The sequence below is a fragment of the Ambystoma mexicanum genome, chromosome 1q (assembly GCF_040938575.1).
Source record: "Ambystoma mexicanum isolate Mex_15411 chromosome 1q, UKY_AmexF1_1, whole genome shotgun sequence".
Lineage (NCBI taxonomy): Eukaryota > Metazoa > Chordata > Amphibia > Caudata > Ambystomatidae > Ambystoma > Ambystoma mexicanum.
The window spans coordinates 1110766798-1110779716 of NC_090922.1; the positions used below are offsets into that span (position 1 = coordinate 1110766798).

General features: G+C 47.6%; 1 protein-coding gene across 1 annotated transcript in view; it reads left to right on the forward strand.

The window, feature by feature from the left end:
• Positions 1-12919, forward strand: part of LOC138542396 (retinol dehydrogenase 8-like) — a 224178-nt gene that overhangs the window by 117973 nt on the left and 93286 nt on the right. The window contains exon 4 of the mRNA XM_069641833.1: positions 8632-8725. Within this exon, the coding sequence (XP_069497934.1) occupies positions 8632-8725 (94 nt within the window). The remainder of the gene's footprint in view (positions 1-8631; positions 8726-12919) is intronic.

Below are 12919 nucleotides of genomic sequence, written 5' to 3' on the forward strand. Positions count from 1 at the left end.
TATGAGCATTACCCTGTAGGGTCTCACAAGAGGTTTTGGTAGGGGCCAAGCCAGCTGACTGGCCAGCCCTTCTTGGTCAGTGAGGGTGGAAAAGCCTAAACCTTCAGGATTGGCCTGTGCTCTGCCCAGAGACGGTTCCCTGGCAAGTGAAGGTGACCAAGGTGGGGTGAACAGGGATCCTCACTAATCCAGCCCAGGGCCCAACATCCACTGGATCGGGGCGGCAACTGGTCTCTGAGGTATCATCTTGCTGGTCCCCAAAGCCAGCCAAGGGACTTTATTACACCATTTATCAAAATATCTAGGGTGTAAATAGCACAGGTTTAGAACCTCATACATGCCAATTTTGTTTGTTGGGTACAATAATAATAATCACAATAGTGTCGCTTCATTGTGACATCTTTATTGAAATATGTGCTATGATTTGGGTCCCCTTTTTCATTTCTTACTTTTCTAGCAGTATCTTTGAATTTCGGGTTTTGGTGGCTGCGTGGTGAGAGTGCACTACTGATACTGAGATTATAACCTTCTGCAGAGGGCTTGATACTGCCTCTGGCCACTCGTGAGGTGTCTGCACACTGCACCTTTTTCACATGGGATTGCCCTTCCTGCCAATGGCTGGGGTAGAGGAGGTAACCAAGGGGAAGGCAAGTTGAGTTTGAGATAAACAATGCTTTTGAATACGGTTATGGACTGGGGGTTAATTGTGAAGTGTTCTATAGTTTGTTTCTGTTGGCATTGCATGTACTATATAAAATACAGTATGCCCCATTCCTTTAATAGGTACTTCTAAAAGAGATGGGTGTGACCATGAATAATACAAAGTAACACTGCACACATTCACCAGCACTTATTTCGGTCCCAAAAATCGCATGCAAAAAAAAAAAGGAATAAATAAAAAGTAAAATAATAAATAAATACTAAATAAACGCCACAGGTGTAAAATGTACGATTTACTAAATGCAATATTATTATTATTGGGTATTTATATTGCGCCAGTTCACCACCATACTAGTCTCAAAGTGCATAACCTTGTCCAGGTTAAGGTGATTTTATTCCTGTCCAGGGACCACAGTACCTTAATCTGCAGGAGGACATAACTGGGGCATAATGTGAGACGAAGAACAGGATACAAAGGTGTCATGGTGCAGAATGGTACAGAGCATAAACAGAGAATAAAACGTGAAAGAAGAGGCAGGGTTGAGGTATAGTAAATGTAAATGATTAGTCTGAGTGCGTGAGGGGCTCAAGGTGTGCTTGGGCTATCCTAAGAATCTTGTGGTCAATGTTGATCAGGTCCCCCTTTGGGTGGGCATGTGTCTATTTAGAAAGGTCTAGGTAGTTAGTTTGCCCAAGGGCTTAGGTAAAGGTCATGGCTATATGTGTTGCCTATGTAAATTAATTCAGGCAGTATAGGTGATAATCAGATAAGGCAGAGGAAAAGGCCAAACTGTCAGGAAGTAGTATCAGAGTTGTGCAGGTAAGTAAAAGGGGAACAATGTGCAGTTCTAACAGATGGAACAGAGATTGATGAGGTGAGGCGCAAAGGAGGAGGAATATTATTCAAAATGCTACAAAATAGAACAAAGGTAGGTGTAGCGCTATAACCTGGTCCCTGTCAATCTGATGCATTAAAAGAAGCAATGGTGGGGAGGATTGAATCCTGGGATCAAATTGAGTTAAAGGTCACCCGGTTGATAAGGCATTCGCCGAGTTCATGGGACTCACAGAATATTTTAACCCTGGCACCTAATTTATAACTGATGCACCTGGTAGGCTTCACCTCTGAAATAGTGCCAGAGAGAGCACTACATCTGGAGCATAGCCTGGTGAGTTCCCCCCTGCCCAATCCTAGCTGCGCTACATTTGCTTACATTTTTGTCATTATCTTGTCCAATTCAACCCTTTTTCTTTGGTGTCTGCCGCTGCCCCTGCTTGCATTCTGTCCAATCCCTCTCCCATGTCAACATACCACTCCTCTGCGCACCGATTGGTGGTTCCCCATCCAGGAAAACAAACCGCCTCATACTCTGAGGGTGGCCAGAGAGGGTCTTTGCTTCAGAAATCGTGCCAGAGAGAGCACTACATACAGTGCATAGCCTGGTGAGTTCCCTCTGACCAATCCTAGCTCTGCCACATTTGCTTTTAATTTTTTCATTTTCCCATCCAATTCGGCCCATTTTCTGCTTAAATCCAACCCAATCCCCCTCCCCAGACCCCGCCCTCCACCCGCCCCCATGCGCACTGATTGGGTGTAACTGCCCTCTTGACTGAGGAATCCTGGGCAGCTTCCTGCCCATCAAGCCCCTACAGCTAAGGGCTCCTGCAGAAGCAGCTCCAGATCATGTTTGCCAGTGCTCACTGGTCGAGCCTGCAGCACAGCCGTCAACCAGCAGCGACTGACATGGTAATCAAGGTCTGTGCAGGGGTAACAGCCATTACTGCTCCCCATTAAACTGTCCCTCCACTCTTAGTACCTAAAAGCTTGTAGTCTGCTGCACATAGCCCACAATTGTATGGTAGCCATATCTGGCATTTAGGCCAATTTTGTTAGTTAGCCATATGTGGCATTTAGGCCAACTGTGTTAGTTAGCCATATCTGGCCTTTAGGCCAACTGTGTTAGTTGGCCATATCTGGCATTCAGGCCAATTGTGTCAGTTAGCCATATCTGTAATTTAGGCCAACTGTGTTAATTAGCTATATCTGGCATTTAGGCCAATTGTGTTAGTTAACTATATCTGGCATCTAGACCAGTTGTGTTAGCCATATCTGGCATTTAGGCCAACTGTGTTAGTTAGCTATATCTGGCATTAGGCCAACTGTGTTAGTTAGCCATATATGACATTTAGGCCAATTGTTTTAGTTAGCCATAAATGGCATTTAGGCCAACTGTGTTATTTAGCCATATCTGGCAGCTGCCAACTGTGTTAATTATCCATATCTGGCATTTAGGCCAACTATGTTAGTTAGTCATATCTGACATATAGGCCAATTGTGTTAGTTAGCCATATCTGGCATTAGGCCAACTGTGTTAGTTAGCAATATCTGGCATTAAGGCCAATTGTTTTAGTTAGCCATATATGGCATTTAGGCCAACTGTGTTATTTAGCCATATCGGGCATTTAGGCCAACTGTGTTAGTTGGCCATATCTGGCATTTAGGCCAACTATGTTAGTTAGACATATCTGACATATAGGCCAATTGTGTTAGTTAGCCATATCTGGCATTCATGCCAACTGTATTAGTTGGCCATATCTAGTATTTAGGCCAATTGTGTTAATTAGCCATATCTGGCATTTAGGCAAATTGTGTTAATTAGCCATATCTGGCATTTAGGACAATTGTGTTAGCCATATCTGGAATTTAGGCCAGCTTTGTTAATTGGCCATATCTGGCATTTAGACCAATCGGCTTAGTTTAAGGCCAACTGTGTTAGTTAGCCATATCTGGCACTGCTGTTGTGTCCTCATTCTGGGCTTTCCTCCCAGTTGCCAGGAATCCCACTTTCCAGGTATCACAAATCTAGGTATTACCGTATTTGCTGTTGTGTCCTCAATCTGGACTTTCTCCCACTTGCCAGGTGTCCCAAATCTAGGTGTTACCACTTTTACTGTTGTATCCTCAGTAAAGACCTCTCTCCCACTTTTCAGGTATCCCAAATTCTAGGTATTACCGTTTGTGCCGTAGTGTCCTTAATCTAGGCTTTTCTCCCACTTGCCAGGTGTCTTCAATATAGGCCTCTCTCCCACTTGCCAGGTATCCCAAATCCAGGTGTTACCGTTTTACTGTTGTGTCCTCAACATAGGCCTCTCTCCCACTTGCCAGATGTCGCAAATCTGGGTGTAACCGTTTTACTGTTGTGTCCTCAATATAGGCCACTCTCCCACTTGCAAGGTGTCCCAAATCTGGGTGTTAACACTTTTACTGTTGTGTCCTCAAGCTCCCCAATTACCAGGAACCCCAAATCCAGGTGTTATTCCTTTTACTGTTTTGTCCTCAATTTACCCAATTGCCAGGTATCCCACATCTAGGTGTTACTGCTTTTACTCCTGGGTCCTTCAATATAGGCCTCTCTCCCACTTGCCAGGTGTCCCAAATCTAGGTGTTACAGCTTTTATTGTTGTGTCCTCAATCTTGGCCTTTCTCCCACTTGCCAGCTGTCCCAAATCTAGGTGTTACCACATTCACTGTTGTGTCTCTGGTCTGGTCCTTTCTCCCACTTGCCAGTTATCCCAAATCTAGGTATTAATGCTTTAGGGTTGAGTCTGCAATCTAAGCCTTTCTCCCACTGGCCAGGTGTCCCAAGTCTGGGTGTTACCGCTTCTACTGTGGTGCCCCTAATTTAGGCCTCTCTCCCACTTACCAGGCATCCCCAAACTAAGTGCTGCTGGTCTCCTAGCTTGGGCTTCCCCCCAATCCCTTGGTACCTTAGGTACAGGTGCCCTTCGAGTGATTGCCGTGTCTCCAACCCTGACATCTCCACCCACTGTGGATTCCTCAAACCCCATCTCCCCCCACCTAGCACGGTGCTCCAACCCTAGGTGTCCGCCCCCACTGCCGTGTCCCCATCCCACGGGCTGCCCATCCGCTCAGCTGTCCAACCCCTAGGGGTTGTTCCTCTTCTGCTGCATGCGAACCACGAGCTCTCTACCACCTCAATGGTTAGCTAGTCGCAGAACCCGTACTCTTTCTCACCCGCAACCTATCTTTTACCCATAGCCAACCCTAAAACCTGCCAGCCTAACTAGCCCATCCGAAGGTGTTGACCAGTTATCTCTCTGAACCTACAGAAAAACCCAACCACCGAAATTTGGGGAAACTACACCGGGCGAACCACCAATTGGAGCCCTCGGTCCAAAGCAGAGTTGACCCTACAACATCAACAGGCCACCATCTTACAGCCCCAACTTTGCAACAAAATTAGCTGATGAAGCTGCCATTTTATCAACCTACCACGACAACCTGGTCATACTGGGAGACTTGAACATCTGGTTCTGGTTCGAAAAAAAAACAAAAAAAAACCAGGGAACTCATTCTGTGCACTCCTGGAAACATTGCATTTCAAGGAAATATTAAATGGATCCAACCACAACGCCGGAAACACTTTGGATGCAATTTTATGCAGAGAAGCTTTATGTGCCACCTACACCAATGGTATGGAGCGACCATTATTTGATACCATTCTACATCACACTACAAACCCGCCCACCAGCCGGAAAGGCAATATTCCATGCTAGCAAGAAAGGAAACTGGAAGAACCTAGACCTGGAGGCCTTAACAAACTTACTAGACTCGACCCTGCCAACCAGAACAGAACCCACTGAAACAACCGTAGACGCAGCAGAAAACACACTCAACACCTCGATCACCTGCAAAACCATTCAAAGCCACACTAAAAAACTGGCAGCAAAATGGTTCACAGATACACTGAAAGAACAAAAAACAAACACAAAATGGAAAATAAATCGAGCGAACAATACAACTGACAAAACAAAATAAAATACCAAAGACAGCTCAGACTATATAAATGAACAGTCCTCAAAGCAAAAAAAATACTATTACACCACAAGAATAGAACTGGCACACTATCCACAGAAAGATCTCTTCAAAATCATCAAAGAGGTAAAAAAATAACTCATTCTGCAAGAACTCCATCATCCCGACACAAACACTTTGTGACAACATCACCAACCACCTGATATCAAAAATAGAAACAATGCAGCAGACCATCAACACAACCCGGGCTAATGCAACCACAACCTCCGAACCACAGACACCGGGCGAAACACAGAGTTCAGCAAAACTCACCTGCCTAGAACCAATCGCAGAAGAAATCTTTGCCACACTAATCAAGGACACCAACCTTGCAGTATCCCCAAGGGACCCCTGCCCCCCTGACATCTTCAAAGGAATCCTCAACCACAGAACCCCACCGACACACTTCCGGAACCTAATGAACCTATCACTCAGAAAAGGAATCATATCGTCCACCTTCAAATCAGCATACATCAACCCACTGATAAAAGGAATCAGAGCACAGAAGCGCAGAAGACCCAAGCAACTACAGACCGATATCCAACCTGCCCTACCCAGAGAAGATCCTGGAGAACCATGTGTTCAAGATCCTACTTAAATATGTCAAAACAAACGGAATTCTCGACTGGCCACAAGTTGGCTTCAGACCAATGAGAGGAACAGAATCAGGGCTCCTATCGATATGGAACGACCTGCAAATAAACGCAGACGACGCCCAATCGGCCCTCATACTATTGGACATATCAGCAGCTTTCGACAAAATTGGCCACGCAAAACTAATAAAAATACTGTTGGAATGTGGCATACAAGGATCCACGCTAAAGTGCCTTACCTCATTCCTAACAAACCGAATCTACCTACCACCGTTCACCTCAAACACCAAAAATATATTCAGCAGAGTCCCACAGGGATCCAGCCTCTTTCTTCTGTTTTTTAACATCTACATGTGCCCACTGATGAAAATCATTCAAACCCACACAGTAACCGCCTACAACTACGCAGATGACACACAACTGATTGCGAAAACAAACACAACCCTGGAACAATATAACTGCCTCAACAACTGCCTCACTGACATCTACAATTGGATGACAACAAACAACCTTAAATTGAACCTGGCAAAAATTGAAATAATGCTCTCACCCGCAGAATTCGACACAGGCAACCCACGACTGGACTGGCTGGCCGCCGGCCTGGGAATGCAACCTGACACCACCAAAGTAGTAAATAACCTAGGAATCCTTATGGAGAACAGATTATCCCGTAACCGCAAGTCAACGCAATCACCAAAAAATGCTTCTTCCTCCGAAGACTACACATAGGATTACTCCCCTACCTCTCCTTCCCTCACAGAACTCTCAAAATCATATCCCTGATACTTAAAAAAATTGAGTACACAAATGGCCTCTACCTTGGAATGCCGGAAACACTCACCAAGAAACTCCAAAGGGTGCAAAATACAGCAGCCAGGATCCTATTAAGACTAAACAGAAGAGACCACATCACTCCAGCACTGAAAAGCCTACACTGGTTACGAGTAAAAAAACGCATTAAATTCAAAGCACTCTGGATCGCCCACAAAGCCTTGCACAGACATGGAGCTGAATTCCTCCAAGACAAGATCAGCCAGTACCGCCCAAGAAGGGACCTAATATCCAGCAACGACCTACAAATAGAGGCAAAACATTACGAAAAAAGGAAATTTGCTGGAACAGCGTTCTCACGTCTAATTGCAAACCTCTGGGACACCATGCCTAGTGAAATTAGAACCACAGAAGACCACCTCAACTTCAGGCAATGAAAAACCTAGTTATTCAACAAACAATGCCAACCGCAAAGGGACACTGCCAACAATAACATCTGAGACAAGCGACTGGAGAGGAGGCGAGATGGGCCGACGAAACGTAACCAAGAATGTGGGTAGATACCATCAAGCAGCAACCAAGGAGTCACACCAGAAGCTCAACCAAACCGACTGACTTACTAACCCACTCCCCCTTCCTGCTCCACCAACATAACCAATGCCACTACACTAGACCTTTGGTTAGCCCCACTACACATAAACACTCCTAGGGTGAACCACCCGCCACAAAGTCCATAAAACCGTCAACGACACAAGTACACACCAAGACACCAGATAGTCAACAGCCACCCATCACTCTGGATCCCATATGGACACAATCTAACCAGTGCACACAGCCACAACCCACCCAGCATCACATGACACACTAACACCAACACAAACACTAGCACACAAGCGAGTCTTACCCATACGGTTAAAACACACAGGGCCTCCCGCACCAACTCCCGTATGCTAAACAACACTCACAGAAGCCAGTTTTTCATGGTTCTGAACCTTTCCTCTCATCCTCTCCTCACTAACCCCCCAGCTCCCTCTCTTGCAGAGCCACGTGAGAGCCAGGAGACTGCCTGTGGGTAGTAGCGGTGTGCGTTATAAATCAACATAACATAACATAACATAAACATGCAGGCACTACTGCTACAGAGAGCGACGGGCATGTGAATGCCTATATCCCTTGAAAGGTTGCCTGTGTCCCACTCTCCTTCCACTCTTAGCACGCCTGTGGCCAGGCTCAGCGTATGACGGTTTGGGTGTTTCAACCCCCACTGAATGGTCACAAGCCACCTATTAGTGACATGATAAACAACATCTCGAAATGCGGTGTAGGGCCTGTCTCGAAGATACATACGGGCCAAACCAACATCCAGATCTGATTAAAAAATTGATATGTACAAACGTTGCTCTCAGATACTATAGTATTTACCACTAGTGTTAATTCAATTTTGCAAGCATTAGTCCATAGTTGCAAGATCACCAGGATGTGCACCCTATAGAGCGGTAATCTCCGGGGAGGTTACCGCTAGCCGTTTCTTCATGATGAGACCGAAGTGGGAAGGCAACTATATCACATCTTACACTAGAACAATGTATGGTTCACAACATTGCCTGCCAAACAATTCAGTGTATATCTAAGCCTGTTCCTGTTTGTGACGGTAGAAACCAGTCTTTATCTTTCTTCTTTGTAATATCTGAATTACCTCCTGTATCCTTGCATATTTATACTGTTTTCCAGGTATATTGTTTAATGATGTCTATGCTGCCTCAAAGTTTGCTGTTGAAGGATTCTGTGAAAGCCTGGCGATCCAAGCACTCAAGTTCAAACTCCAGTAAGTAGTGTGTAAACCTGGCAAAAGCATAATCCCTTGATCATTTGCAATTTCTTTCAGCACAGTTTTCAGAGACCTAAATAAATCACCTTCAGACGTCTACTGCTAAAAAGTGCACAGCTCCCAAATCTCCAAAGTTCTATGCAATGCATTTTTCCAGGGCCGGTGCCACTGTAAGACAATACGAGGCTAGCACAGAGTTTCCCACTAGGTGGAAGGTACCTGACCTTAAAATGTTGGGGTCACCAAGGGATCTGGGTGACATCGCAAGCCAGTGATGCGGGCCAAGGGGGGCTGTGGGGATAATCCCCTGACTACTGCCAGTGTGGCATGTGCAGGAGGCACTGACTTGTCACATTGCTGCCTTAGCAGCTACTTTACCTTTAAGAGAATCACTTAAGGGCTTTCCCATGGAGCTGATAGGGCCTACACACTCTGTTCCCCTTGCATCGGTGCAGAAATTATATCCAAAACTACAGAGTAAGAAAACCCTGGGTGTCCTTTGGGGGTCGCCAGGGGTCACAGGTGTAACCCCTGGCAACTCCCCTGCTATCCCTGGCACTGCCTCTGAAACTCCTTGTTAAGGGTTGCAGAGGTAGAGAGAAACCGAAAGTAATGCCCCATGTCCTGGGGGTGTGGGGGCGATGTTGGAGGGCTGGGCTCGGACTTGAAACTTTTTTTCACTCTGACTTCGTAAATATGTTATTTCCTTTATGGATTTCTGAAATGGACATCAGAATGTATGTATGTATGTATGTATATTATGTAATGTGTGTGAATGACTGAGTGCAACGACTTCCCACCCCCTTGCTCCCTTCCCCTCTCCCTACCTACTCTATGGTGCTCTCTTTCTCTTCTATCGTTTCTAACTGCTACTCTATCGACTATCCTGCTCTCCTAACGAAATCTGGTAGGAAGAGGTTTAAAAAAGACATCCTGGTCTCCAACCCAGGCCTCCCTATCGCTGACACCTATACCAGTGCCTCCTCCAGGCAAACCTTCACGGACATCCTCTTTGCTGTTCCCTCACCAGACCTATGGACTCTTCATATGGTCTCTGTGCTCTCTCCCTTTTCTTCTTCTCGTATCAATGGTGGCACCCGGTGGGAGGCCCTCCTGGCCTCCTTCCACTCCTCTAAGGTAATCGTTAATGTTTACTTAAATGGTACCGTCTTGGTCCAAGGCCCTCAGGCCAGTCTTCTCCTCTTTGATAGATGCTTCCCGCACCTCATCAATTTCCTTTCTTCTCCTGCTGTCTCCCCTCTCCCCTCCACAGCTTCCTCGCTTCCCCCTGGTGTCTCCTCCTTGGCTACCTTGCCCTCTCCTCCTTCCTCTTCTGCCCCCCTCGGGCGGCTTCTACACCTCCGCAGGGCGTACCTCTAATTTGTACCCCTCCCCGGAAGTCTTTCAAGGAGGGCAACCTTCTCCATATTGCCACGCTCAACCTTCGCTCTACCGTCAAACACTCCTCTGACATCTGCCGTCTCCTGGAGGAACTTGATTTCGATGTCCTCGGTCTCACTGAGACTTGGTTCACAACGAGCTCTGTCACAAGCACTCTCCTCCATGATGGCTTCAAGATCCTTTCCACGCCCAGGTCCAACCGTTCTGGAGCGGGGTAGCCCTGATCTTCCCCGAGTGGATTCCTGCCTCTGTCATTCCTACGAGGGACTACTCTTCTTTTGAATGCCTCATCTGTAGGCTCTCTCTCTCTCCTGGCTATTCCCTTACTCTGGCTACCATCTATCGGCCACCAGGTCAGACCTTTACCTTCCTCTCTGAGTGGGCAGATCTCCCCTCTTCCCTCCTCGTCTCAACCACTCCACTCCTCCTTCTTGGAGACTTCAATATCCATCTGGATACTTCCTGTCCTTCCACTGGACTCTTTTGTGACCTATGCGACTCCCTTTCACTCTCTATTCTCCCCTCTGCCCCGACTCACTCTGCAGGGCACTCTCTGGATGTTCTGATCTCTTCAGACCTTCCCTTATCATCCCCTCTGACCACTCCTCTCTCCTGGAGTGATCACTTTCTCCTTTCTTTCCAGCTCACCCTCTCTACCCCCCAGGCCAAGCCAACTCCAGCACTGCAACCTACCTTCTCGGTTATCTGACCCATGACGCGTGTGTCGGTTGAGGCTTTTGCTGCCACTTTCTCACCCCCTCGTTCCCCCTTGGCTGACTCGCACCCTGACACAGCCCTTTCCATGCTCTACTCTGCTATATCTGATACTCTTGATGTTCTTGCCCCTGTCATGAGAATCCGCTTGAAGCCCAAAGCCAAGTGCAACTCTTGGTACGACTCCGACCTCGTCACCCTTAAACGCTAGTGCAGGGTGGCTGAGAGGAAATGGCATGCTTCTGGTACATCCTCTGACAAACTGACCTGCCGCCTGCTCCAAAGGCAATACCGGCTGCCTGTCTGCACTAAGAAGAGAGCCCACATCCAAGCCTTTGTCTCTGCGGCATCTAACAACTGGGCCGAACTCTTTAAAATCTGCAAGGAGCTGGCCCATACTGCTGCAGTATCTACCTCTCCTATCCCATCCCAGGACCTTTGCACTGCCCTGGCTTCTCATTTCATCTCTAAAACCCAGGACATCCTGTCCTCTCTCTCTTCCTCCTCCTCCGTCCATTCCCTGTACTTCCTCTTGCCCTTCTTCAGCCACCTCTCCTCCATGCATCTCTGCCTTTCCCCTGTTCTCCCCTGAAGAGGTTTCAAGACAAGTCTGATCTATGAAAGTCTCATCAAAACAGGTTCAACCCTGTTCCTCCAAAAGCATCAAGGACCACATTGATACCCTGGCTCCTGCTCTGACTGATTTCTGCAACCATTCCTTCACCACTGGAGCCTTCCCCTCCCCCTGAAGCACTCCCTTGTGCACCCACTTCTTAAGAAACCCTCTGCCGACCATTCCTGCCCGGCTAACCATTGTACCATCTTTTTCACTCCTTTCCTGGGCAAACTCCTGGAAAAGCTGCCCATCTCCCAGCTTAATCTTCACTTGGAATCTGTTGGCTGTCTCCATGACCATCAGTCTGGCTTCAGAGCTGCCAGAAGCTCGGAAACTGCTCTCCTGAACATCTGTGAAGACCTGCTCTCCAACCTTGATTCCAACACACCCTGTGTCCTCCGCTTACTTGATCTCTCTTCTGCCTTCAACATGGTCAACCATGCCATCCTGCTCAAGCGTCTCCGTGATAACCTTGGTATCACCGATCAGGCCCTGGCCTGGCTGACCTCTGCTATCGGCCCTCCCAGGTCCAACTCAGGTCCTTCCTCTCCTCCATATCTCTCTCTACCTGTGGTGTTCCCCAGGGGTCTACCCTCTCTCCCTGGCTGTTCAACCAATACCTGGCACTCCTTGCCCGCCGTATAGCCACTCTCTGCGCCACCTTCAGTGCTGTGCAGATGACACTCAGCTCATTTTCAGGCTCCTCTTCTCCTTCTCTCATCTCTGAATGTCTGTCCGCCATCCAGGAATGGTGTGCCGCCAATGATCTCTGCCTCGATGCCAGCAAGACCGAGATTCTCCTCATCGGCACTCCTGCTCCCTCCTTCCCTGTCTCTCTCTGGCCGGCCGCTCCAGGCCCTCTTCCTGCCCTCACCTGTGAGGCCAAAAACCTCAGGGTCATCTTCGACTCCACACATTCCTTCTCTCCTCACATCTCTGATGTCTCCAAGAAGTCACACTACCAGCTGCACCTCCTCAGAGGTATTCTTCCTCTCCTTCCCCCAGAAGCCCACTGTCTCCAGAGCCCTGGTTCTCTCTTGGCTGGACTACTGCAACAGTCTCCTTCTAAATCTGTCTGCCTCTACAACTCATCCAAAACAGGACTGCAAGACTTGTCCTTGGCCTCAAGCCCAGAGACCACATCTCTCTAGGACTGAAATCTCTGCACTGGCTCCCAGTGGCGGTGAGGATTAAGTTCAAAACCCTCTGCATTGTTCACAAGGCCTTCTGGGGCCTGGGACCGCAATACCTTCAACTCTCTCTCCCTAAATATCTTCCTTCTCGAGCACTTCGCTCATCCGCCTCCCACTCCCTCAGGGTCAGTCGCTTCTCCAAGCAGCAAGCTGGTTGTAGATCTCTTTCCTCAGCTGGGGCCTCCCTCTGGAACAGCCTCCCTGCCTCTTTGAAACTTGTGGAGAACCATCTCCGGTTCCGGAAGCACCTCAAGACCTTCCTCTTTG